Source organism: Lepisosteus oculatus, chromosome 27 (assembly GCF_040954835.1).
Source record: "Lepisosteus oculatus isolate fLepOcu1 chromosome 27, fLepOcu1.hap2, whole genome shotgun sequence".
NCBI classification, from domain to species: domain Eukaryota; kingdom Metazoa; phylum Chordata; class Actinopteri; order Semionotiformes; family Lepisosteidae; genus Lepisosteus; species Lepisosteus oculatus.
In genome coordinates, this window is record NC_090722.1 from 2,151,829 (window position 1) to 2,175,839 (window position 24,011).

Below are 24,011 nucleotides of genomic sequence, written 5' to 3' on the forward strand. Positions count from 1 at the left end.
TCGCACCCCGTCGAGGGGGGTCCGCACTCGCACCTACCTTCCCTGATTCCCCCATACGATCAAATCCAAAACCGGAAGATATTGACCGGTGGGTTAAAGTACCGCACCCGAAATTAGGAACGCAGCGAACCTGGAGTGCGCTTCAGGAATTAAAAGGATTCATGTAGAAGTAAAACAAGAATACAGCACATTGTAGTATGAAGAGAAAAATATATTCTCGATGTGTATGTGTGTTTTATGAATTTGTGTGCCGGCATGTATGTGTGTAACTGTGAGTTTTTGTATACTAAATGACGGTGTGAGTGTGTTTAGACAGCGGGACTGGCTAGAGACGTAACTAAAGAGACTTGACGAAAATCAACTTAAGGAGATTGGAAAATATAAGAGCGTCTGAAACGTATAAGTACAGTACAGGTGGACGTCAAAGTAGTTAGATAAACAGTTTTTGTATTTTTTACACAATTAGTTGCAATAGTGGAAACAATTTGGGTTTATTCGAATGTCTCGAAACCAGACATCCTGAAACGCTGTAGGTTTAGAATCGAGACTGGGGAGACTAACGTCTTGTGAGAAGATCTGTTTACCTAACGATTAGATCCTGTAAATCCCTTGTAGCCTCCCTAAGTCTGTCCCAGTCCAGTGTATAAAACTGTACTGTTAATGGAGTGGTGGTTTCTCTGTTAGGGGATACTGGAGCACTACTGTCATGCTTGTTTCACTCCTCTGTTCAACAGTGTGCTATAGAGTAATGTATATGGGAAGACGGCAGGAAGCCACAGGAGTATTGGGGCAGCAAGTTTTACTTGCCAAGTACCAGATTTTAATGGGTGGTTTTATCCCAGATCTATTGGGTTGAAATATTATGCATTACAAAAAATGACTATCCAGAACAGGGTATCACGTGGCTTCAACTGACTGTGATCACTCAGTATGTTGATGGTATTCTGAGTGCTTCCCCTGACGAGGAAACCCACAAGTCTCAGTTGCTTCAGCTTTAGAGTGTCTAATAGAAGCAGTTATGATAAGGCCCTTTTGTGTCTAGCATTGTGAAATTTTAACAGGGCCTGGGTGCAATGTTTTTACGGGGTGAGCACAACTTTTAACAGATCTGCTTAAAGGGGGAGTGCAGTGCAAGGACAAGATTGCCTTGGTTCCAGCAGCAAAATCCGCCTGTAATATATTGAAACAAGCTCTCTTACAGGTGCTGAGACTGGGGTTTCCTCAGATGGATCAACCATTCTTTGTATGTAGGCCACAATTCTGGATGGCTATGGAGAAATAGGATTCTCTCACAACGGCAGAGACTCCAGTTAAGAATACCGAGCTTGTCTCTGAACTGATTTGTAGTTTTACAGCTACCGACAGAAGCAGCTTGAGTAAGGTGTAAATAACACAATAAATAAAGAATTCCAGTAACTCAAGGTAACAACCATGCAGATGCAGATGCCAGACGAGCGGCACTGGGAGAAAAGGGAGAATTCAGGTTGAGGCCTTTAATAGATGTTTAATAGTGGTTAGAACAAAGGTGTAAAGAATGTGGGGTTGTATAATGATGGGATGTGGGCTGGCGCATACCCAAGTGTATGACAAAGATGATCCCGTGGTACGGACTGCCCTGCCCCTTGGATACTGATCTAGGGGCATACTACACTGGGAAGGTGTGCCAGGCTGTAATTGCCTCAATAGAGGTAAGTTGGAAGTCACATTGACACCATCACCCACAGTCTGAAAGACCAACTAAGGAAATATCAACTGAAGGAACACCGTGGGTAGATGCTCTACCTGCAGTCCTGTGCGGTTTGCAGGCTGGAGCAAACGGAACTGTGAGACTGAGTGTAACGAACAGTTCTTTCCGGACCCTATGCGGACGACACAATCCGATGAAGTGGGGAAACACTGGGGAAACGTCATGCAGGAATACGGGGATGAAGACAGGGGTGTGTGTCCAAGGTGCGCTGGTGCACGGGGGAGGTGTGGCCGAGGCAAACAATCCAAAAGAATAATCCTTAGAGGGTATCCAAATCACAAGGGTAAGTCCAAAACCAGGAGATCCATCAAAACTCGGAATTAAAAGACGAAGGCCGGGTCGGAACCGGCGGACAGGGAACAGGAACGGGAACCGAGATTAAAACCTTAACGGGACCAGGCGCTTCCAGGTCCCGGACTCGCACGATACGGAAATCAGATGCAGAGCCAGGATGAGCGTCAGCGCCTGGCTTTTAAGGTGGGCTGGGAACAGGAAACATGTGCACAGAATAAAGTCTCACGTGAAAGGGCTGGAGCACCCTTAAGGAGGGGGGACTATAATCGTGACACTGAGCCCATTTGAGATCATCACGGGCAGCCAAAGAAACTCCCTGGAGGCCAAGTTTGGCTAACGCACTGATGAAGTTACTAACTCTCTATTAAAGTATTGTAGGTTTGTTAACTGAAGCGGTGCACAGGGCTCTTGAACAGGTGCCGGACGCTTGGGGACCTCCAGTAGAGAGGAGACACAACCTGATACCTGGCGAGTGGGTGAAGGTGAAGAAGAGATACCCTGCCAGACGTTGCAATCCTGCTGGGAGGGACCATATCAAGTGTCACTAACTACTGACTGTGCCATCTGAGTGACAGGATGAGATCACTGGATCTCACTTTCACCGACCCACGGCACCAGAGACTGAGTGAACAGAAAGAAGGATGTTGTTACCGTTTCTGTGTCTGATGCTTCCTAAGACCAACAGTGTGCTTGTTAGGCCTGAGGAGCATTACTGGGGATATGGTATCAATACATTCCGGGTGTTGGCATATCTATCAGCAAAAAAAATTATAATCGGAGTTGGGTCAATATTGCTATTCCAAGATCCTGACGATAGATCTCCACGTGGCTGAGGTCTGCGTTTGGGTCCTGGAGTAGGACTTTATGTATTTGTAGGATTAGGGTTGTTTATATGTATAATTGTAACTATCACTTGTACAAAAACATCAATAACATCTTGTAACCGTGGAACGCACAATGTCATGGTAATGCATGCCTGTACATCTAAAAAGGAAAGATCTGCCCTGACATTGTATGTGTAAAAATAGGCAGTCCTGACGTATGCCATATTTTATAAGGAGGGAATGAAGTAAGAGACAAGATGTTAAAAGGGTTAATAACTTAAGTCAGTTCTGCCTGAAAATTAGACTTCTAAGCAACAGGGGTTTATGGCAGGAAAGGGGGTTAACTGATAAGGATTCCAGATGCGAGCAGGGAACCCCCTGGGGGCGTAATCTTAAACTGACCATTTGGCCAGGGCCTTTTAACTGGCCAAATACCATGACCCCCCCTTACCATAACACCGAATGACGTCTGAAGCAGCAAGCAAGGACTGTATAACCTAAAAGTTTGTACTGGCACATCGAACAATACTTCGGTTTTGTTGTTTCTTGCGGGAAACAAGACTTCGGCTTTATTGTTCCTTGCATGCAATAAACTCATCTGTTTTACTTCATCTCGGGATCAAGAACCTTATTCCTTCTGTTACAACAACTGATTCCTTTCTGCGTGAGGACTGGACTTCTAAGTATCAGACTTGAGTTATGGCAGGAAAGGGGGATAACTGATAAGGATTCCAGATGCCAGCTAGGAAACCCCCCAGGGACGGAAAACTAACACTGACCATTTGGCCAAAGTCTGTAAACTGTCCAAACACCGTGATCTCCCCCCTTTACCATAGTAATGAGCTACGTCAGAAGCGGCAGGAAAGGGCTATATAACCCGAAAGCTTTGTACCAGCACTTTGAACAATCCTTCGGTTTTGTTGTTCCTTGCGGGAACAAGACTTTGTTCTACTGTTCTGTAGATTATGCCGGTTCAGGGACGCCAAATATGTAATCATAGTGGCTCTCTGAAGGCACCAGTTCTGTAGGGTTTGGGCATTTACTGAGACAATTATTAATTGTAGCAGTAAATCACAAAGTTGATTCTTTTGGTGGCTTTAGAATCCAACCATGCGATATAACTCAAACAACGCACACACACAGGTACTAATACACGAGGATACATTTATTAATACATAGAATATGCATATAACCTAACAGATCTTATCGAGAAGGTTATCAGAATACAAAAGATATATATTCGGTCAGTTACAAAGAGTTATACATATCAAGAGGACATACGTTCAGTATATCATTCATTAAGACCGTTTCGTAAAGTGAACTTGGTTACAACTTCTACATTAGATACTCAAAACAAGTACATAACTCTTAGGAATTAAATTGATATCAACTGGTTTGGATAACAATTGAATTCTCGAGCTGTAATGCATTGAAGTTGAATACTCATCCAATTTTTGGGGATTCAGATCTCCTGCGGGCACAAAGAAACAGTTGCAGGCTGTTGCTGTCCAATCCGCGCTCTCTGGCTCCGTGCCAGGCTGTGCTGTGCGGCTTGCGACGGTGCGCTGCTGATGCTCACTGTTGGCTTTAACTAGCAAAGTTTGTGCACAGGAGAAAAGATGACTGTGGGTCCCAGCAAGTCAGGAAGAGGACCAGTTCGTTTATGATGAAGAGCTAGTTCTGAATAGTAATTCAGCTGTCCACAGTTCCGACCTGTTCACGAGGCCTGCTGCTGGTTACTCTCTGGCAACCTCCACTCTAGACTCTTAGAACAAAGGAAAGTTCTGGCACTCGGACACACTGGCCGTTCCATGGTTGTCCGGGCTGAGTCTCAGGATGGTCAGGAGGCGCGCTGCGAGAATGTCCTGCCCTTGGGATCCTTCTGCTCCTGGGCCGTCCTGCCCTGGAATTCTCCTTTGAATTCCCTTTAGAATTGTTGAATCTGAATCTGAATCTGAATCTTGTCTGAATCTCTCAGGCTCTCTGTGTTGCCTGTTTTTACCTGGAGGAACTTCAGCTCATTGATTGGCTGAAAGTTCCATGGGCATCAGAGTCCCACGTGGGTTACTTGGCCCTACCAGTCCCTGATTGGTTGATCAAGGTGAGATATGAGTCACTTAGTCCTGACACTTAGGAATGCAATCCAGATGTCCAACTCGCACTCCCTAGACAGATAGGCGCCAATGGGTGACCATTGATCATGATAGCCAGGCTTAGCTAAGTGCATCCCCCTTTGGGAGCTGTCCTTGGACCTTAAATCACCTTGCATGAATGGTTTCTCTGTGGCTGCACCACAGAGATGAACAGAGAAATGAGGCCTAATTTGGGAAAGCTCAGAAACACTTAATTCTGCCTTAGTATTAAGCCTCGCCGCTACATATCCCCCCTTTTTGAAGGTCACGAGGTCCTGAGGCGTTGTTGCCTTCAAAACAAAACAGAGTTAAGTGATGTCCCTTGCCATTAGAACATTAATCTTAAATGTCTACATTACTCCTCGAGAATTCATACCGGAACCAGCATTGGATACAAACAGGATGAATAACATCTGGAGTATGTATAAACACGGTAGGAGACATTATCTAAGTCTAGGAATTACACATCAGGAAGTTCACTGTCAATATCTGATACCTCTGTAGTAGATATTTGGGGAGAAGTCACTTCCTTTCTTTTGACATGCTACCTTTGACTCATTCATGCTACCCAGAGTACATCTTGATGTGAGAGTACATCATTCAGAGTACACTGTCAGTCATGATCCAGCTACCTGGCAGTAGTGTTACAATAACAACAGTTCCTGTTCCCAGCCCCCGATAAACCACAACACCTGTGTTGGGTATCTGCTAGGGTGGTTTGGAGGTTTGTTCCATTAAAGCAAACTAACTACCTGTACCTCTTCAGGGCTTACTGTTTCTTGGATTTCTATCCAATTCCTTAGTGTGGCACCTGAAGGCATCCATGACCTCAAGTTTGGTCTTATATTGTCTGGTTCCAGACCGTACAGTGTTAAGTTACCATGCTGTACTATGGCCTCCTCGGGAACTTACAGGAAAACTGTTTGATTAGGTAGCTGCATTGTGGTAGCTGTATCATACCTGTCACAAGTCACAGTGTCAGTTAAATGTGGTGTGCTGACCAGCCATTTACTTCCCACCTGCTCTTCATGGGGTTCATTAACCTCCCTCTGCCCATTAGTAGCTTTACACCCTTCATTGGTGAATCGTTTAGACACAGCCAATGGATAGCTTTGGTAGCCATACCCATCTCAAGATTTGGAACCAAATTCAATCTTGGTTTGCCTTCTGGGTGAGCTATGAGCGATGGGGTTAATGTCACATACTCCTCTACTGAGAAGAGTGGAATCAAGTGGGTTGGGATTTGTGCCATGGTTAGACTGGCTACAGTGGCACTAAACTCCCTTAACAGGTCTTGTGTCAACATTCTGGCCTGTTGCACACAAGCATAAACCCACTGTATAACACCAACAATCATGTCCACTGGTTGGGGAATAAGGTTTAAACCTGTTGCATAGGAAGTTGCCTTTAGGGTTTTCCCTAAGCTTTCCAACTTTTGCTGCTGTTGATACAGTCTGTCACTACCCTCTGGCATCTCTGACCCCTGCCTTCTTGGGGCAGTCAGGGTGAGAGTGCCAGTAGCACACAAACCTACCAGGAATAGCAAATGCACAACAGTGGTGGCAGCAATCAGTCCTCCCAAAAGTCTTTTCGGGTGGCTGATCCCAGTCATCTCCTTCTGAGTGACTGTTGCCTTTCTAAGCTGGCGCAGCATGTACATGGTGTCTTTCTCAGTATGCCCTGTGGCATCTTGGGCACCAACATCCTGGAAATCTGGGGAGATCTGACGCAGCAGCTGATGCTGCTCCTCCGTTTCCAGGGCGTCTGCTTTTTCGATTTGTTCATGCCTGTGCTCTAGGAACCCTGCAGGGGGCGGTGCAGCGGTGGAGCATGCCTGACCCTCGGCTGAGTGGTCATCTGGAGCACCTGAGTGATCTGGGATTGTTATCCCATTCTCACTGTTCAGGTCCACCCTGCACACCTCCTGATTGAGGAATCCCTCTATCGGCATGTTTACAATCGTTCGCTGGGGGTAGGTGTAGGACACCTGCTCGCTCCCCCCTTCCCTCGCTAGGGGTTCAGGGAGCTGCCTCAGCACTGGGATAGCTAGTTCACTGTCTTTGAACTCACTATCACTCACCAGGCCCATGTCAGTGCAGACGGGGATTCTGACACCTCTCTTTGCGATGTCCTGCACTGGCAGGCGGGTGGCTTTACCATCCAGCTCCAGTCTGGCTGAACCACTGTTGGTCAGACTCAGACTGACAGACTGAGCTGGTGGCTGTAAGAAAACCGGCTCGGCTTTCATTCCCTGTCCCTTCTGGGGGACTGGGTGTGTAGGCAACCCTGCCGTTGAGGCAGGAACAATCAGGTCAGTATCACTTACTACCTGGTAGTTGTGAGAAATAATGTTACCTGACTGCAGGTTCCCTGGGTCACAGCAGAGGGAATTGGCATCTGGGATCAGGTGTGTCCACAGCGCAGTAGTCTCAGCGTCCAGCTGGACCTCCTGTCTAACCTGTGAATGTTGCACCAGGGGCACCTGGCGGTGGCCCTGCGACAGCTGCTCAAGCAGATCCTCACTAATAGAGGACCTCTCAGGGCTAAGGGTGAGGGTTACATCACCAGCCTGCTCTCCTGCCATCTGGATCCCTTCCACCACTGCGGGGTGGTGGTCCTGACCCCTCTTGGGTGCCAGGGTGCACAGGGAAAGCTCCTTTTCATCGCCAGGTGGGGAGACCTGCCCCTCTTTAGGGATGTTAAAGGTGTGTGCTTTACCTGGTGGATTAGGCGGCTGCTTGGAGCACCGCTCCTGTGGCATGGAGGCTGTTGGGACCTCAGCCGGGACACGACTTCCCTGTATATCCGGGGAACAAGGAAATATTTTTATTTCTTGTCCAGAGGGAACAGAAGGAATCTCCGCATAGGCTTCTGTGTTCGGTGGGCACTGTGTGAGCACAGTCTGCCTCTTGGCCCCCCTTTCCTTCTGTACAGAAGGCTTAGGAGCCTTGACCTGTTTCCACACTTTGCCTTTCTGGTGATCCACCAAAGGTTCCTCTCTGAGTCGCATGCCCTTTTCTTTTTCAACCCGTTTGAGCTTGCCGTGTGACATCAAACACCTCTCAACCTCAGTGTCAATCAGTGTCTCACTGGGTAAGACATCTCCCATGGCAGCCTTGAGGTAAAAGCTTCTTGCTTTTCCTCTGCGGTTTACTGCCTGCTCTTTGACTTCAGGGGTGGAGTCAGCACTCGCTTGGGAGTGACTGACCTCATCCAGGCAGGAACTCTTCCGCTCAATCAGATAGACTGAGGGAGGGAGAGGGGGCGGGTCTCCGCCTCCTCCAGTGGAGAGTATCAGCTCATTCACGCTTCCGGCAGCCTTGGGGAGCGGTTGTCCCTGTCCTAATAAAGCTTGTTCAAGCCTGGCCAGGCGGGCGGCTACTGAATCCTTTTGTTCAGCTTTTTCTAGCCCTTTCCCTCCCCTGGTGTTCTCATGGCACTTAGGACGCTGGGTGCGGTCCAGTGTGCCTGCTTTGGAACGGGGCTTAGCCAGCTCAGGAGCCTGTGCTCCTTCGAGCAGGGGGGAATTAACCCTCCTGGCTCTGATGGCGAACACAGTCGCTTTAACAGCTTTTTGCTCAGAGCGACTTTGGACATCATACTCCCAGGCTTTCTGCACGAATCTCTTAATATCAGTCATTTTCATGGTCTGTGCATCTGTATGCATCAAGATCATCTTTCTGACTGATGGGTGGAGATTCGCAATGAATAAACCCTTGAAATGTGTGTTCTCTTCGCAACCCTCATCATTTCGCCCTGCAAAATAAGTTCGTCTAAGTCTCTCGTAATATTCGCGAGGGGACTCTGCTCTCTCGTGCTTAATGTTAAGAGCGGCGGCTATCGCAGCAGTCGGGTCAATAAACGCACTGTATTCTTCGATAAGTGCTCGACATAGCTGCTCAAAGTCATTGCAGACTTCTTTCATCTGCCTAGCCATCCACTCATGTACAGCTCTGCTGGTAGTTTTTCTAACCAGAAACACTTTCTCCTGTTCTGTGGCGTTTGGCAGGTACTGCAGGTTATACCTGAGGTCTTTAATATAACTCTCGATATTATTCTCTGACACTGCGGGGTCAAATCTCTCTATGTCCTTCGCTAGCTCTCTCAGAGAATGGAGATTTATTCTTCTAGCTTCTCCGCTGACGGAGATATGGAAGAGATCGTGGTCAGACTTGTCGCTGCTAGAGAGAGTGCTTAATAGCGACTCGAATTCAGACCTTTTAGCAACCATCGTTAAACTTAAAGAGTATTACTTTTAAGTACGAAATCACAGTTTTACCACAGAAAACCACAAGATCAAGTATGCAATCAACCCGGTAGATCGCAAAAGATCACAAAACAATCAAGCACTGCTTAAAGAGCAAGGGGAACTTTTTCTTTCGGCTTTCAGCACACTGTATTGTCGTGTATGAAACCCGCGGCGTTTTATATTGAATTATTCCGCTTGGTTGACTCATTTCAGTCTTGCCACGCCCACCCAGGGACGCCAATAATGTAGATTATGCCGGTTCAGGGACGCCAAATATGTAATCATAGTGGCTCTCTGAAGGCACCAGTTCTGTAGGGTTTGGGCATTTACTGAGACAATTATTAATTGTAGCAGTAAATCACAAAGTTGATTCTTTTGGTGGCTTTAGAATCCAACCATGCGATATAACTCAAACAACGCACACACACAGGTACTAATACACGAGGATACATTTATTAATACATAGAATATGCATATAACCTAACAGATCTTATCGAGAAGGTTATCAGAATACAAAAGATATATATTCGGTCAGTTACAAAGAGTTATACATATCAAGAGGACATACGTTCAGTATATCATTCATTAAGACCGTTTCGTAAAGTGAACTTGGTTACAACTTCTACATTAGATACTCAAAACAAGTACATAACTCTTAGGAATTAAATTGATATCAACTGGTTTGGATAACAATTGAATTCTCGAGCTGTAATGCATTGAAGTTGAATACTCATCCAATTTTTGGGGATTCAGATCTCCTGCGGGCACAAAGAAACAGTTGCAGGCTGTTGCTGTCCAATCCGCGCTCTCTGGCTCCGTGCCAGGCTGTGCTGTGCGGCTTGCGACGGTGCGCTGCTGATGCTCACTGTTGGCTTTAACTAGCAAAGTTTGTGCACAGGAGAAAAGATGACTGTGGGTCCCAGCAAGTCAGGAAGAGGACCAGTTCGTTTATGATGAAGAGCTAGTTCTGAATAGTAATTCAGCTGTCCACAGTTCCGACCTGTTCACGAGGCCTGCTGCTGGTTACTCTCTGGCAACCTCCACTCTAGACTCTTAGAACAAAGGAAAGTTCTGGCACTCGGACACACTGGCCGTTCCATGGTTGTCCGGGCTGAGTCTCAGGATGGTCAGGAGGCGCGCTGCGAGAATGTCCTGCCCTTGGGATCCTTCTGCTCCTGGGCCGTCCTGCCCTGGAATTCTCCTTTGAATTCCCTTTAGAATTGTTGAATCTGAATCTGAATCTGAATCTTGTCTGAATCTCTCAGGCTCTCTGTGTTGCCTGTTTTTACCTGGAGGAACTTCAGCTCATTGATTGGCTGAAAGTTCCATGGGCATCAGAGTCCCACGTGGGTTACTTGGCCCTACCAGTCCCTGATTGGTTGATCAAGGTGAGATATGAGTCACTTAGTCCTGACACTTAGGAATGCAATCCAGATGTCCAACTCGCACTCCCTAGACAGATAGGCGCCAATGGGTGACCATTGATCATGATAGCCAGGCTTAGCTAAGTGCATCCCCCTTTGGGAGCTGTCCTTGGACCTTAAATCACCTTGCATGAATGGTTTCTCTGTGGCTGCACCACAGAGATGAACAGAGAAATGAGGCCTAATTTGGGAAAGCTCAGAAACACTTAATTCTGCCTTAGTATTAAGCCTCGCCGCTACAGTTCCTTGCATGCAATAAACTCATCTGTTTAACTTCATTTCGGGATCCAGAACTTTATTCTTTCTGTTACAACACAGCCTAAAAGAGATGAGAAATCCCAGGTGGAGAAATTGATGAATGGAAACAGGACCAGGCCAGACGGCCAAGTCCTCCACAGTAACAGCTTGCTTGAGCCTCACACCTTGGGCCACCATGTAAATGAACTGAATTCTTTCTTAGCTCAGTTTGAGAGCAGTGAACCAGCAGAGGCCATTTTTAACACTGGAATTGGGCCCACTGGTGTCTCTCCCTTGACCAACTCAGTCCTGTATTCTGTAACCTGTTTCAGAAGTCACTTCCCACTCTTACAGGTCTAGGTTTGTGGAAAATAAGTGTTCTCCTGATTTTATTACTGTTTTATTCATTCATAATAATTTCGTACACTTAAATACACTTTTCTGGACACTTCACTCAAAGCAGGGTAAGCACCCCCTACTGCTCCAACTAACACCTCTCCTCTCAGCTGCGATTCTGCCCTGGAGGTAAAATGCTCGTCAGTTATGAAAAGGCACGCCCCCTGCTGGGAAGATATTGAAGTGGTCACTGAAATAACATAAATAAAAAATCTTATTTTGTAGCACTGTATGTCATCCTCTGTTGGCGTTTTTGTTATAGTGCACAAAGACTGAGTATTTTATGTTGTATTTCTATCACATTGCAAATTAATTAAAGCCCATCAGACTGTCTTTTCTCTTTATAAACTACATGTATAAGCTCATTTATGAGTTGAGCAAACTACCCGTTAAGCATCTCCAATCCTGGTCCTGAAGAGCCAGTGTACCTGCGGGTTTTCAGGTGTCTTCAGAAATGGGAGCTGTTCAACTACTGATGAGCTCATTTATGTTAAGAGTCGATCTGGGATAAAACCTGCAGATACACTGACCTTCAGGAACCAGGATTAGTAACCACTGCTACACTGCTACATCATCTTGTCAGGGTTGTGAATGATTTACTGGCTGCATCTGACTCAGGGGCTCTCAGTATTCTTATGCACCTTGATATTAGTGGCCCCTTTAAACACAGTATCATTCATTGTTTCTCAAGTGCTTGCAGACATTCATGTCTATTAGTTGTGCTGTTTTTAACTGGTTCCTCTTACATTTGACGGGCAGGCAGCATTTTGTTTCTCATGATCCTCATAAATCCCTCATGGCCCCAGTCAATCGAGGTGTGCCTCACGGTTCAGTCTTGGGCCCATTGCTCTTCATTATCTGTATGCCCCTTCCCACTCAGATCATACGCAAATATGGTCTTCAGATTCATTGTTAGGTAGAAGATACGTTTTGCAGATTTACATTTAAACCTCTTCCCCCTCTGATCTTTCACCTTCATCGCTTATCTCTTGACTATATAGCATGAAGCTCTTGCTGACATCAAATTCCTTGAAACTAAATAGTGACAAAACAGAAATTTAACTGGTTTGCAGCAAATGTCAGCTGGGAACACTTTGGGGAGATTCACAGTAATGGTGGATGGCTTCTCCATGAAGGCATCAGATAGAGGCAGAAATCTGGAAGTCACACTTAATCCTCTCCTTTCTTTTGAGCACCATGTGAAAAACTTGATTCAAGATCTATTTTTTCACCTGAGAAACGTTCCCATATTAAGCAATTTCAATCAATGTCTGATGCCGAGTGCATTCATTGATAACATCGAGGTCTGGTTTCTGCAGCTCCGTGCTCTATAGCACCCCTAATATTCGTCTCAGTAAGTTACAATATGTGCACATTTCTGAGACTAGGACATCTATCTCACACCAGAACAGGGCAGCGTATCCCTCCTACGCTTAAAGCTATACATTGCATGAAGTCATATTCAATATAAGATCTTATTGACTTTTAATGCTCTAAGGAACCAAACAGAACTGTATTTGCTCCATTTCCATGGAATGCCCTACCTCACACTCTACAAGAGACAAGTTTTCTGAAACTGAAATCTTTTTAGTTTTATTTTCCTTTGTAAGAATTACATACAGTTTCCTTCCATTTTTAAAAGTGTTTTGTAAATAATTTCAGTATTTTGTGTCATAAAACATTCATGAATCAAAACTGGAACAGTTTGATGTAAACATGCTGTACAAACAGCATAATCAACTACTCCTACTGTGAGGCATGGCGGAGACAGGATTGTCACTGTTCTGCTTCTCATTGCTGCTCAGCAAGCACTGGGTGTGTTGTCAAATAGAGGGCAAAATGGATGAAGCAAAATCCAGGAAAGTAGCAGAGAAATAATCTCAGTTCAAAGCAACACTGGAATGGCATCAGATGAAGAAGTGCAGATCCTTCTGTACACATGTGCACCATTACTACAGAGACTTGCAGCTGTAATTGCTAGGAAAGGAGCTCCTAGCTATCTGAATATGTACAGTCTATATTTTTTTCATTCGTATGAGCTTAACATGCAGAGGTTACATAGTTATATTGTCACAGTCAGGTGCCTCAGCCAGTCGCGGCTGGCATCATCCGAATCGGTCAAGCTGCCGGGGCATCTGAAGCAAGGGCAGGAGTATAGGATGTGGTCTGCCTTCTGCTCCTTGCCATCGCGCGCATTCGCAAATTGGGTCATCAGTGAGACCCCACTTGTGTAGGGTGGCCCGGAAACGGCCATGTCCGGTTCTTAGTCGGTTCAGCTTGACTCAGGCTTGTCTGGGTAGGTCATTTCCAGCGGGTTTGTTAGATACTTTGTCAATAAATTGTTTCAGTCTGTGGTTGTTATTATTCCACGCGTCTTGCCACTTTTTGTTAGCCCAATTGGTTCCATTGTCGTTGTTTGCTTCTTTCATGAGACGCCTCATTGTGTTAGAAGGTGAGTGCCGGTTTTCTAGTCGGAGGATCGCGGTGTTCCGGTTGCAGATGGCATCGTGCAGCAGAAGGTTGGAGTCCTCCGAGGCTTTCAGTGCAAGGTTGATGCAACTTGCTTCTCTGCAAATGCGCATACGGTTGTTCAGGGCTGTGTCTACCTTCTTCGTGTGGCTGCTGTTGTGCCGGGCAGGAGAGCAGTACTCAGCTACCGAGAAGGCTAGAGAAAGCACAGAGGTTTGTTAGACGGTGAAATTTGCACCCCAGCTAGTGCCAGCTAGTCTTTGCAGGAGGTTGTTCCTTGCTTGGATTTTTGCTGCTGTTTGTTCGAGATGTTGCTTGAAGGTCAGTGAGCAGTCAAGGACAACTCCTAGATATTTCGGGCTTTTCTCAAATGGAATAGTTTTGTATTTGCACTTGACGTTGATTGTTATGTTAGCAAGGCGATTGGCGAGGTGGAAAATGCTGCTCACTGTCTTGGTGATGCTAAGTTTTAACCTCCAGAAGTAGCAGTTCAGCTTGTTCAGGTCAATCGATAGTGCAGTTTCTATTGCTTTGATGTCTGTGGAGCAATGCATAATAGTGATGGCGTCTGCATCTATGTACTTTTTGGCAGCTGTACATGGCAGGTCAGCTGTGTAGATGTTAAACAGCATTGGCACCAGTACCAAGCCTTGTGGGACACCCTTCTTAAGGTAAAATTTCCTGGAGCTGTCATTGCCCAGTGTTAAGGTAAATGATCTGTTAGAGATTAGGTCTTGGATAAAAGGGACCATTTTCATGTTTGGGATGATTCGAAGCAGCTTGAGGATGAGTCCTTTATGCCAGACGGTGGCATAAGATACTCTTACGTCCACAAGAACAGCACCCGCTTTCTTTTTTCTTGGAGGCATTGTTCGATATCCTCGACCATACAGCAGACCTGGTCGGTTGTTGATCTATTCGGCCTGAAACCTGCTTGTTCATTTGGAGCTGTGGGTCTATGATAGAGCTTATTCTGTTGTATATTAGCCTTTCCATAAGCTTGAAGGTGATGCAGAGGAGGCTGATTGGCCGGTAGCTTTTTGGGGCCTCAGGTGATTTGTTTGGTTTAAGAACAGCAATGACTTATTCTGTTAATAATAATAGCTTACACTGATAGAGCGCTTTTCTGGACAGTCCACTCAAAGCGCTTTACAGGTAATGGGGACTCCCCTCCACCACCACCAATGTGCAGCATCCACCTGGATGATGCGACGGCAGCCATAGTGTGCCAGAACGCTCACCACACATCAGCAATCAGTGGGGAGGAGAGCAGAGTAATGAAGCCAATTCATAGAGGGGGATTGTTAGGTGGCCATGATTGATAAAGGCCAATGGGAAATTTGGCCAGGACGCCGGGGTACACCCCTACTCTTTTTGAGAAACACCCTGGGATTTTGAATGACCACAGAGAGTCAGGACTCAGTTTCACATCTCATCTGAAGGACGGCCCCTGTTTACAGTATAGTGTCCCCGTCACTACACTGGGGCATTAGGACCCACATGAGCCGCAGGGTGAGTGCCCCCTGCTGGCCCCACTAACCTCAGTGTTTCCCCAGGAGGTCTCCCATCCAGGTACTGACCAGGCTCACACCTGCTTAGCTTCAGTGGGTTGCCAGTTCTGTTCTCCAGATCTGACACATTTTGTTTAGTAAAAGGCAACTGTTGAAAAATGCTAGTAGCCATTCTAAGGCAAGTACAGAGAGATGGGTAAGCTGTTCAGGATGCAGGTGGTCAGGTCCTGGAGCTTTCCCTGTCTTGAGGGTGGAAGTTGCTGCAATCAGTTCAGGATGGGTGAAGCTGCTGTGACTGTTATCATCTGCTGAGCTGGCTCACCAACTGTCATGAATAATCTTGTTTAACTTTCCTGGCAAACTGCTTGTCTATGTGGCTTGGCTTGCCACTGTCAATAAGCACTTACCATGTACAGTATATAAAACATACAGAAACAATTTCTACTGTCAGAAAACGTAGAAGCACTAACTTGTTACCCTTAGTTCTTGAATTGTAGCAAAAGAGAAACATGAGCAGGAAGAAGCATGGAACAACACTGAGGCTTTCATTGGCACTTTTATTTGGCTCAGAAGACACTTCCACTGCTCTCCTCCCAGGACCAGGCCACACAGGCTGCTCAGACCTGGCACCTCTGGACTCGGCCATCTTTGCACACAACCCAGAGGATCCCTCGGTCATAGGACACATGCCTGGCCACACCAGCTGCCCTTAGAGCCCACCACCTCCTGCCAAAGGCGTTACAGGCATCAATACCAACCCTGCAAGGAAGAAGCACAGGGTTAGAGCAGCCCAGAATTAGAGAATCACGCACCCATGTGTTATCCCTTCCCCCAGCTCACCTCTTGAAGACCACTCCATTCCTGTTCACCCCATACACACTGCCATCTGAGCCCACCTCCACCAGGGACAGGGAGCCCTGAATGGGGTACCACCTGTCGGAGCCTCTGCAGGAATCCCCACTCACATCCAGCTTGACAAAGATCTGGTCCAGCCTGTTCACTCCCCAGCAACCAAAAGGTCCACAGGAATAGTACTTGAGGGAGCCCACGACAGGAATCCAGGGGATGTTGCCCTGGCCAGCATACTGCAGCACAGGCCCGCTGTTCAGGCAGAAGATGGAATTGGCAGCATTGACACCAACCACAAACTTGTCTCCACCAGCATCAATCTGGATGAGGGAGCCTGCAGAGGAGAGCAAGAAATACAGCTGTTCTCAGCAGGGGGCAGTGCAGTGCTCATCCCTCAGTTACAAGGGAGTGAAATAGCTGCCTTCAGCCAGAAAACGCATTGACAGGTGGCCTGGCAGAGCCTGGTGGATTCATGGAGAAATCTGAAAGCTACCATTTCCAACCTCTCTAGATCAGCTGTAGCCTCACCTGGTTGCACTCGGATCCACCTTCCTCCAAGCCACTTGAACACAAGGCTCGCGAGACTCACACTCCAGAGTCCTGCTGACCCCACACTCACATGTTTCCCCTTCATGGCCAGAGAGACCCAGCTGTTGCCCTGGTAGCTGACCAGGTTGTCTGCATTGTCGACTCCACACACCCTTCCAGCACCAGCATCTATCTGCTTCAGACTGCCAGGCACAGCCCGACACTGCAGGGCTCCAGCCACAGACACTGGGGAGGAGAGGACGCCACTGGATCAATGACCACCAGCCAGATCAGGAAGAAGTAGCCTGGGCTCTTAGTGATCACACATAGGGGAATACCAACAAGGTCTTGCAGAACTTCTATAGTACATGGAAACATCTAAGGCATGGATTTAACACTCAGTCCAGGTATCTTTTAAGCAACATCTATACTCAAGACCCAACCAGATACACTGAAACCCATAACTATTAGCAGCATGCAATTACTACATCTCCATCTGTCCTTCCCCTACTACTTTTGCTTAAATCAGTATATCCAAACCTTACCTAGAAGGCATCCCACAAGCAAACACAACAAACACCCTCTCCCTTCCATGTTGATAAGTGATCCCACAAACCTCATGCATACTATTAGCCCCAGCAGTGGCCTTTATATAGTCAAGACTGCTGAGCTTCAGCTCCTACACACACCTGTCTAACCAGGTGTTAAATTGAACCATAACGAGCTGCTGATTGAATCACTCAAGTTTCAATTATAGAAGACATGAATTACATTCGTCCACAGAGCTCATCCTCAGGGTGTAGTAATCGTGGCGACAGAAAACGTTGTAATTGTTGAATGCAAAAAATAACTGAATTAGATAATTAGTTGTATCAAGACTTCCTCTGAAACATATTGCAAAGCTGAATATCTTGTTACAGACCTCTGCAGTCTTTGTCCTCAAACATTTTTTTCATCTGATTCAATTTTTCTGAGCACTCAGAGGATAATACCTGGGCCCTGATTTGAAATCTTCCAGATCCTGTCTTGTTTTCTCAATTAATCTGATACAAGTTAGGGATAAATGATAACTAACATTTATGAAAGCACCAGTTCCTGCATTCAGAATGGGGAATTAATGATATTGTAGCTCTTACAGCTCCTAATTCACGAGTGACCATTTAGACAGCACAGTGGTGTGGATTGAGGACTGCTGCCTCACAGTTCCTGGGGTTGATGTCCAGCTGGATTTCCTGCTGTGTGGAGCTTGCATGTCTTCCATGTGGATTTTCTCTGTAGGACCAGATTGCTCCCACTTTAGAAAGGCTTGTGTGTGAATTCCATAAATCCTCCCCTTGTGCTTGTGTTCACAGCCGCTGGTCGTTTCTTGACTGCAGATTGGAGGGTGTTTGTCTGTGAGGATATTAAAGACAAGGTAGATGTCATTACTACATACATTTTTGTGTTGAAATGTGATGCCATCTAAACAGATACAAAGGAAATGATATATAATGGAGGAAAGTGATTCAAAAGAAGACACAGAAAGAATTAAAACAGCTGAAGATACAAGATGTGAAGAAGGGGTTAACTGATTCCTTTCTGCGTGAGGACTGGACTTCTAAGTATCAGACTTGAGTTATGGCAGGAAAGGGGGATAACTGATAAGGATTCCAGATGCCAGCTAGGAAACCCCCCAGGGACGGAAAACTAACACTGACCATTTGGCCAAAGTCTGTAAACTGTCCAAACACCGTGACCTCCCTCCCTTTACCATAGTAATGAGCTACGTCAGAAGCGGCAGGAAAGGGCTATATAACCCGAAAGCTTTGTACCGGCACTTTGAACGATCCTTCGGTTTTGTTGTTCCTTGCGGGAACAAGACTTTGGTTCTACTGTTCCTTGCATGTGTAGTGAGTCATAGCCGTTCAGGGACGCCAAATATGTAATGTAGTGGCTCTCTGAAGGCACCAGTTCTGTAGGGTTTGGGCATTTACTGAGACAATTATTAATTGTAGCAGTAAATCACAAAGTTGATTCTTTTGATGGCTTTAGAATCCAACCATGCGACATAACTCAAACAACGCACACACACAGGTACTAATACACAAGGATACATTTATTAATACATAGAATATCCATATAAACCTAACAGATCTTATCGAGAGGGTTATCAGAATACAAAAGGTATATATTCAATCAGTTACAAAGTGTTACACATATCAAGAGGACATACGTTCAGTATATCATTCATTTAGACCGTTTCATAAATGAACTTGGTTATAACTTCTACATTAGATACTCGAAACAAGTACATAACTCTTAGGAATTAAATTGATATCAACTGGTTGGGATAACAATTGAATTCTCGAGCTGTAATGCATTGAAGTTGAATACTCATCCAATTTCTGGGGATTCAGATCTCCTGCGGGCACAAAGAAACAGTTGCAGGCTTGTTGCTGTCCAATCCGCGCTCTCTGGCTCGGTGCCAGGCTGTGCTGTGCGGCTTGCGACGGTGCACTGCTGATGCTCACTGACCGGCTAGTTAGTGTTGGCTTTAACTAGCAAAGTTTGCGCACAGGAGAAAAGATGACTGTGGGTCCCAGCAAGTCAGGAAGAGGACCGGTTCGTTCCTGATGAAGAGCTAGTTCTGAATAGTGATTGAGCTGTCCACAGTTCCGACCTGTTCACGGGGCCAGCTGCTGGTGCTAACCTCGGGTGGATCCTCTAGTTACTCTCTGGCAACCTCCGCTCTAGACTCTTAGAACAATGGAAAGTTCTGGCACTCGGACACACTGGCCGTTCCGTGGTTGTCCGGGCTGAGTCTCAGGATGGTCAGGAGGCGCGCTGCGAGAATGTCCTGCCCTTGGGAGCCTTCTGCTCCTGGGCCGTCCTGGCCTGGAATTCTCCTTTGAATTCCCTTAAGTATTGTCCACAGAATTCTCCTGAATCCCTTCTGAATCTCTCAGGCTCTCTGTGTTGCCTGTTTTTACCTGGAGGAACTTCAGCTCATTGATTGGCTTAAAGTTCCATGGGCATCAGAGTCCCACGTGGGTTACTCGGCCCTACCAGTCCCTGATTGGTTGATCAAGGTGAGATATGAGTCACTTACTCCAGACACTTGGGAATGCAGTCCAGATGTCCAACTGGCACTCCCTAGACAGATAGGCGCCAATGCATGACCATTGATCATGATAGGCAGGCTTAGCTAAGTGCATCCCCCTTTGGGAGCTGTCTTTTATCAAAGGAACCCTAAATCAGCCTGCATGGTTTCTCTGTGGCTGCACCACAGAGATGAACAGAGAAATGAGGCCTAATTTGGGAAAGCTCAGAAACACTTAATTCTGCCTTATTAATAAGCCTCGCTGCTACACATGCAATAAACTCATCTGTTTAACTTCATTTCGGGATCCAGAACTTTATTCTTTCTGTTACAACACAGCCTAAAAGAGATAAGAAATCCCAGGTGGAGAAATTGATGAATGGAAACAGGACCAGGCCAGACGGCCAAGTCCTCCACAGTAACAGCTTGCTTGAGCCTCACACCTTGGGCCACCACGTAAATGAACTGAATTCTTTCTTAGCTCAGTTTGAGAGCAGTGAACCAGCAGAGGCCATTTTTAACACTGGAATTGGGCCCACTGGTGTCTCTCCCTTGACCAACTCAGTCCTGTATTCTGTAACCTGTTTCAGAAGTCACTTCCCACTCTTACAGGTCTAGGTTTGTGGAAAATAAGTGTTCTCCTGATTTTATTGTTTTATTAATTCATAATAATTTCGTACACTTAGATACACTTTTCTGGACACTTCACTCAAAGCAGGGTAAGCACCCCCTACTGCTCCTACTAACACCTCTCCTCTCAGCTGCGATTCTGCTCTGGAGGTAAAATGCTCGTCAGTTATGAAAAGGCACGCCCCCTGCTGGGAAGATATTGAAGTGGTCACTGAAATAACATAAATAAAAAATCTTATTTTGTAGCACTGTATGTCATCCTCTGTTGGCGTTTTTGTTATAGTGCACAAATACTGAGTATTTCATGTTGTATTTCTTTCACATTGCAAATTAATTAAAGCCCATCAGACTGAGTCTTTTCTCTTTATAAACTACATGTATAAGCTCATTTATGAGTTGAGCAAACTACCCGTTAAGCATCTCCAATCCTGGTCCTGAAGGGCCAGTGTACCTGCGGGTTTTCAGGTGTCTTCAGAAATGGGAGCTGTTCAACTACTGATGAGCTCATTTATGTTAAGAGTCGATCTGGGATAAAACCTGCAGATACACTGACCTTCAGGAACCAGGATTAGTAACCACTGCTACACTGCTACATCATCTTGTCAGGGTTGTGAATGATTTACTGGCTGCATCTGATTCAGGGGCTCTCAGTATTCTTATGCACCTTGATATTAGTGGCCCCTTTAAACACAGTATCATTCATTGTTTCTCAAATGCTTGCAGACATTCATGTCTATTAGTTGTGCTGTTTTTAACTGGTTCCTCTTACATTTGACGGGCAGGCAGCATTTTGTTTCTCATGGTCCTCATAAATCCCTCATGGCCCCAGTCAATCGAGGTGTGCCTCACGGTTCAGTCTTGGGCCCATTGCTCTTCATTATCTGTATGCCCCTTCCCACTCAGATCATACGCAAATATGGTCTTCAGATTCATTGTTAGGCAGAAGATACGTTTTGCAGATTTACATTTAAACCTCTTTCCCCTCTGATCTTTCACCTTCATCGCTTATCTCTTGACTATATAGCATGAAGCTCTTGCTGACATCAAATTCCTTGAAACTAAATAGTGACAAAACAGAAATTTAACTGGTTTGCAGCAAATGTCAGCTGGGAACACTTTGGGGAGCTTCACAGTAATGGTGGATGGCTTCTCCATGAAGGCATCAGATAGAGGCAGAAATCTGGAAGTCACACTTAATCCTCTCCTTTCTTTTGAGCACCATGTGAAAAACTTGATTCAAGATCTGTTTTTTCACCTGAGAAACATTCCCATATTAGGCAATTTCAATCAATGTCTGATGCCGAGTGCATTCATTGAATACATCGAGGTCTGGTTTCTGCAGCTCCGTGCTCTACAGCACCGCTAATATTCGTCTCAGTAAGTTACAATATGTGCACATTTCTGAGGCTAGGACTTCTATCTCACACCAGAACAGGGCAGCGTATCCCTCCTACGCTTAAAGCTATACATTGCATGAAGTCATATTCAATATAAGATCTTATTGACTTTTAATGCTCTAAGGAATCAAACAGAACTGTATTTGCTCCATTTCCATGGAATGCCCTACCTCACACTCTACAAGAGACAAGTTTTCTGAATCTGAAATCTGTTTAGTTTTATTTTCCTTTGTAAGAATTACATACAGTGTCCTTCCATTTTTAAAAGTGTTTTGTAAATAATTTCAGTATTTTGTGTCATAAAACATTCATGAATCAAAACTGGAACATTCTGGCTTCTCAGTAGGGCATGGGTAGATTGTAAATGTAACTAAAACATTTTGTATTTTAATTGAAATTGGAACAGTTTGATGTAAACATGCTGTACAAACAGCATAATTGTCACGGACGTCCAAAGGGACAAACCGTGGGGAGCAGGAGAGCGGAAAAAGACCCATATGCGTAGCGGCGAGACGGGAAAAAGGCCCGGGCTCATAGTGCAAAGAGTTCAGGAATGCCGTATAGAAACCTATGCCCTCAGGGAGCGGACGTGGGGCGCCCTGGTGCTAGGCGGGTCTCAGGACATCCGAACGTCAATGCTGAGCGAGGACAGAGTGCAAGACCCGGAAATATATAGCCCAAGGGAAAGAGAGGGACAGGAAGGACAGCAGACCAGAAACTAGGGACAGGACAGAGAAGGAGCGCCCTCTGGCTGCAGAGGGCGTGACAATAATCAACTACTCCTACTGTGAGGCATAGCGGAGACAGTATTGTCACTGTTCTGCTTCTCATTGCTGCTCAGCAAGCACTGGGTGTGTTGTCAAATAGAGGGCAAAATGGATGAAGCAAAATCCAGGAAAGTAGCAGAGAAATAATCTCAGTTCAAAGCAACACTGGAATGGCATCAGATGAAGAAGTGCAGATCCTTCTGTACACATGTGCACCATTACTACAGAGATTTGCAGCTGTAATTGCTAGGAAAGGAGCTCCTAGCTATCTGAATTTGTACAGTCTATATTTTTTTCATTCGTATGAGCTTAACATGCAGAGGTTACATAGTTATATTGTCACAGTCAGGTGCCTCAGCCAGTCGCGGCTGGCATCATCCGAATCGGTCAAGCTGCCGGGGCATCTGAAGCGAGGGCAGGAGTATAGGATGTGGTCGGCCTTCTGCTCCTTGCCATTGCGCGCATTCGCAAATTGGGTCATCAGTGAGACCGCACTTGTGTAGGGTGGCCCGGAAACGGCCACGTCCGGTTCTTAGTCGGTTCAGCTTGACCCAGGCTTGTCTGGGTAGGTCATTTCCAGCGGGTTTGTTAGATACTTTGTCAATAAATTGTTTCAGTCTGTGGTTGTTATTATTCCACGCGTCTTGCCACTTTTTGTTAGCCCAATTGGTGCCATTGTCGTTGTTCACTTCTTTCATGAGGCGCCTCATTGTGTTAGAAGGTGAGTGCCAGTTTTCTAGTCGGAGGATCGCGGTGTTCCGGGTGCAGATGGCATCGTGCAGCAGAAGGTTGGAGTCCTCCGAGGCTTTCAGTGCAAGGTTGATGCAACTTGCTTCTCTGCAAAGATTAGGTGGACAGATGCCGCTGGGAATCGGTAGCAATTCAGTGGGCGAAGGTCTAATGCACCCGGTGATAATGCGCATACGGTTGTTCAGGGCTGTGTCTAAGGCTAGAGAAAGCACAGAGGTGCGTTAGACGGTGAAATTTGCACCCCAGCTAGTGCCAGCTAGTCTTTGCAGGAGGTTGTTCCTTGCTTGGATTTTTGCTGCTGTTTGTTCGAGATGTTGCTTGAAGGTCAGTGAGCGGTCAAGGACAACTTCTAGATATTTCGGGCTTTTCTCAAATGGAATAGTTTTGTCTTTGCACTTGGCGTTCATTGTTATGTTAGCAAGGCGATTGGCGAGGTGGAAAATGCTGCTCACTGTCTTGGTGATGCTAAGATGTAACCTCCAGAAGTAGCAGTTCAGCTTGTTCAGGTCAATTGATAGTGTAGTTTCTATTGCTTTGATGTCTGTGGAGCAATGCATAATAGTGATGGCGTCTGCATCTATGTACTTTTTGGCAGCTGTACATGGCAGGTCAGCTGTGTAGATGTTAAACAGCATTGGCACCAGCACCAAGCCTTGTGGGACACCCTTCTTAAGGTAAAATTTCCTGGAGCTGTCATTGCCCAGTGTTAAGGTAAATGATCTGTTAGA

At 45.9% G+C, this 24,011-nt stretch overlaps 1 protein-coding gene across 1 annotated transcript; it reads right to left on the minus strand.

Annotated features, from left to right (window-relative positions):
• Positions 1–15,826: 15,826 nt before the first annotated feature.
• On the minus strand, positions 15,827–17,311 carry LOC138225294 (fish-egg lectin-like). The gene is made up of 4 exons (XM_069185068.1): positions 17,206–17,311; positions 16,661–16,906; positions 16,124–16,466; positions 15,827–16,042 (listed from the first exon to the last, which is right to left on the minus strand). The coding sequence occupies exons 1-4, from the start codon at positions 17,279–17,281 to the stop codon at positions 15,901–15,903; spliced, it is 807 nt and encodes a 268-aa protein (XP_069041169.1). The 5' UTR covers positions 17,282–17,311; the 3' UTR covers positions 15,827–15,900.
• Between the last annotated feature and the right edge of the window lie 6,700 nt (positions 17,312–24,011).

Bases quoted from the DNA above. Each gene is read 5' to 3' on its own strand.
- LOC138225294 (XM_069185068.1), bottom strand. From the start codon at position 17,281: ATGAGGTTTGTGGGATCACTTATCAACATGGAAGGGAGAGGGTGTTTG. The intron at 16,907-17,205 runs GTAAGGTTTGGA...TCTCCTCCCCAG, and splicing joins GCTTGTGGGATGCCTTCTAG to TGTCTGTGGCTGGAGCCCTG. The intron at 16,467-16,660 runs GTGAGGCTACAG...TCTCCTCTGCAG, and splicing joins GTGGATCCGAGTGCAACCAG to GCTCCCTCATCCAGATTGAT.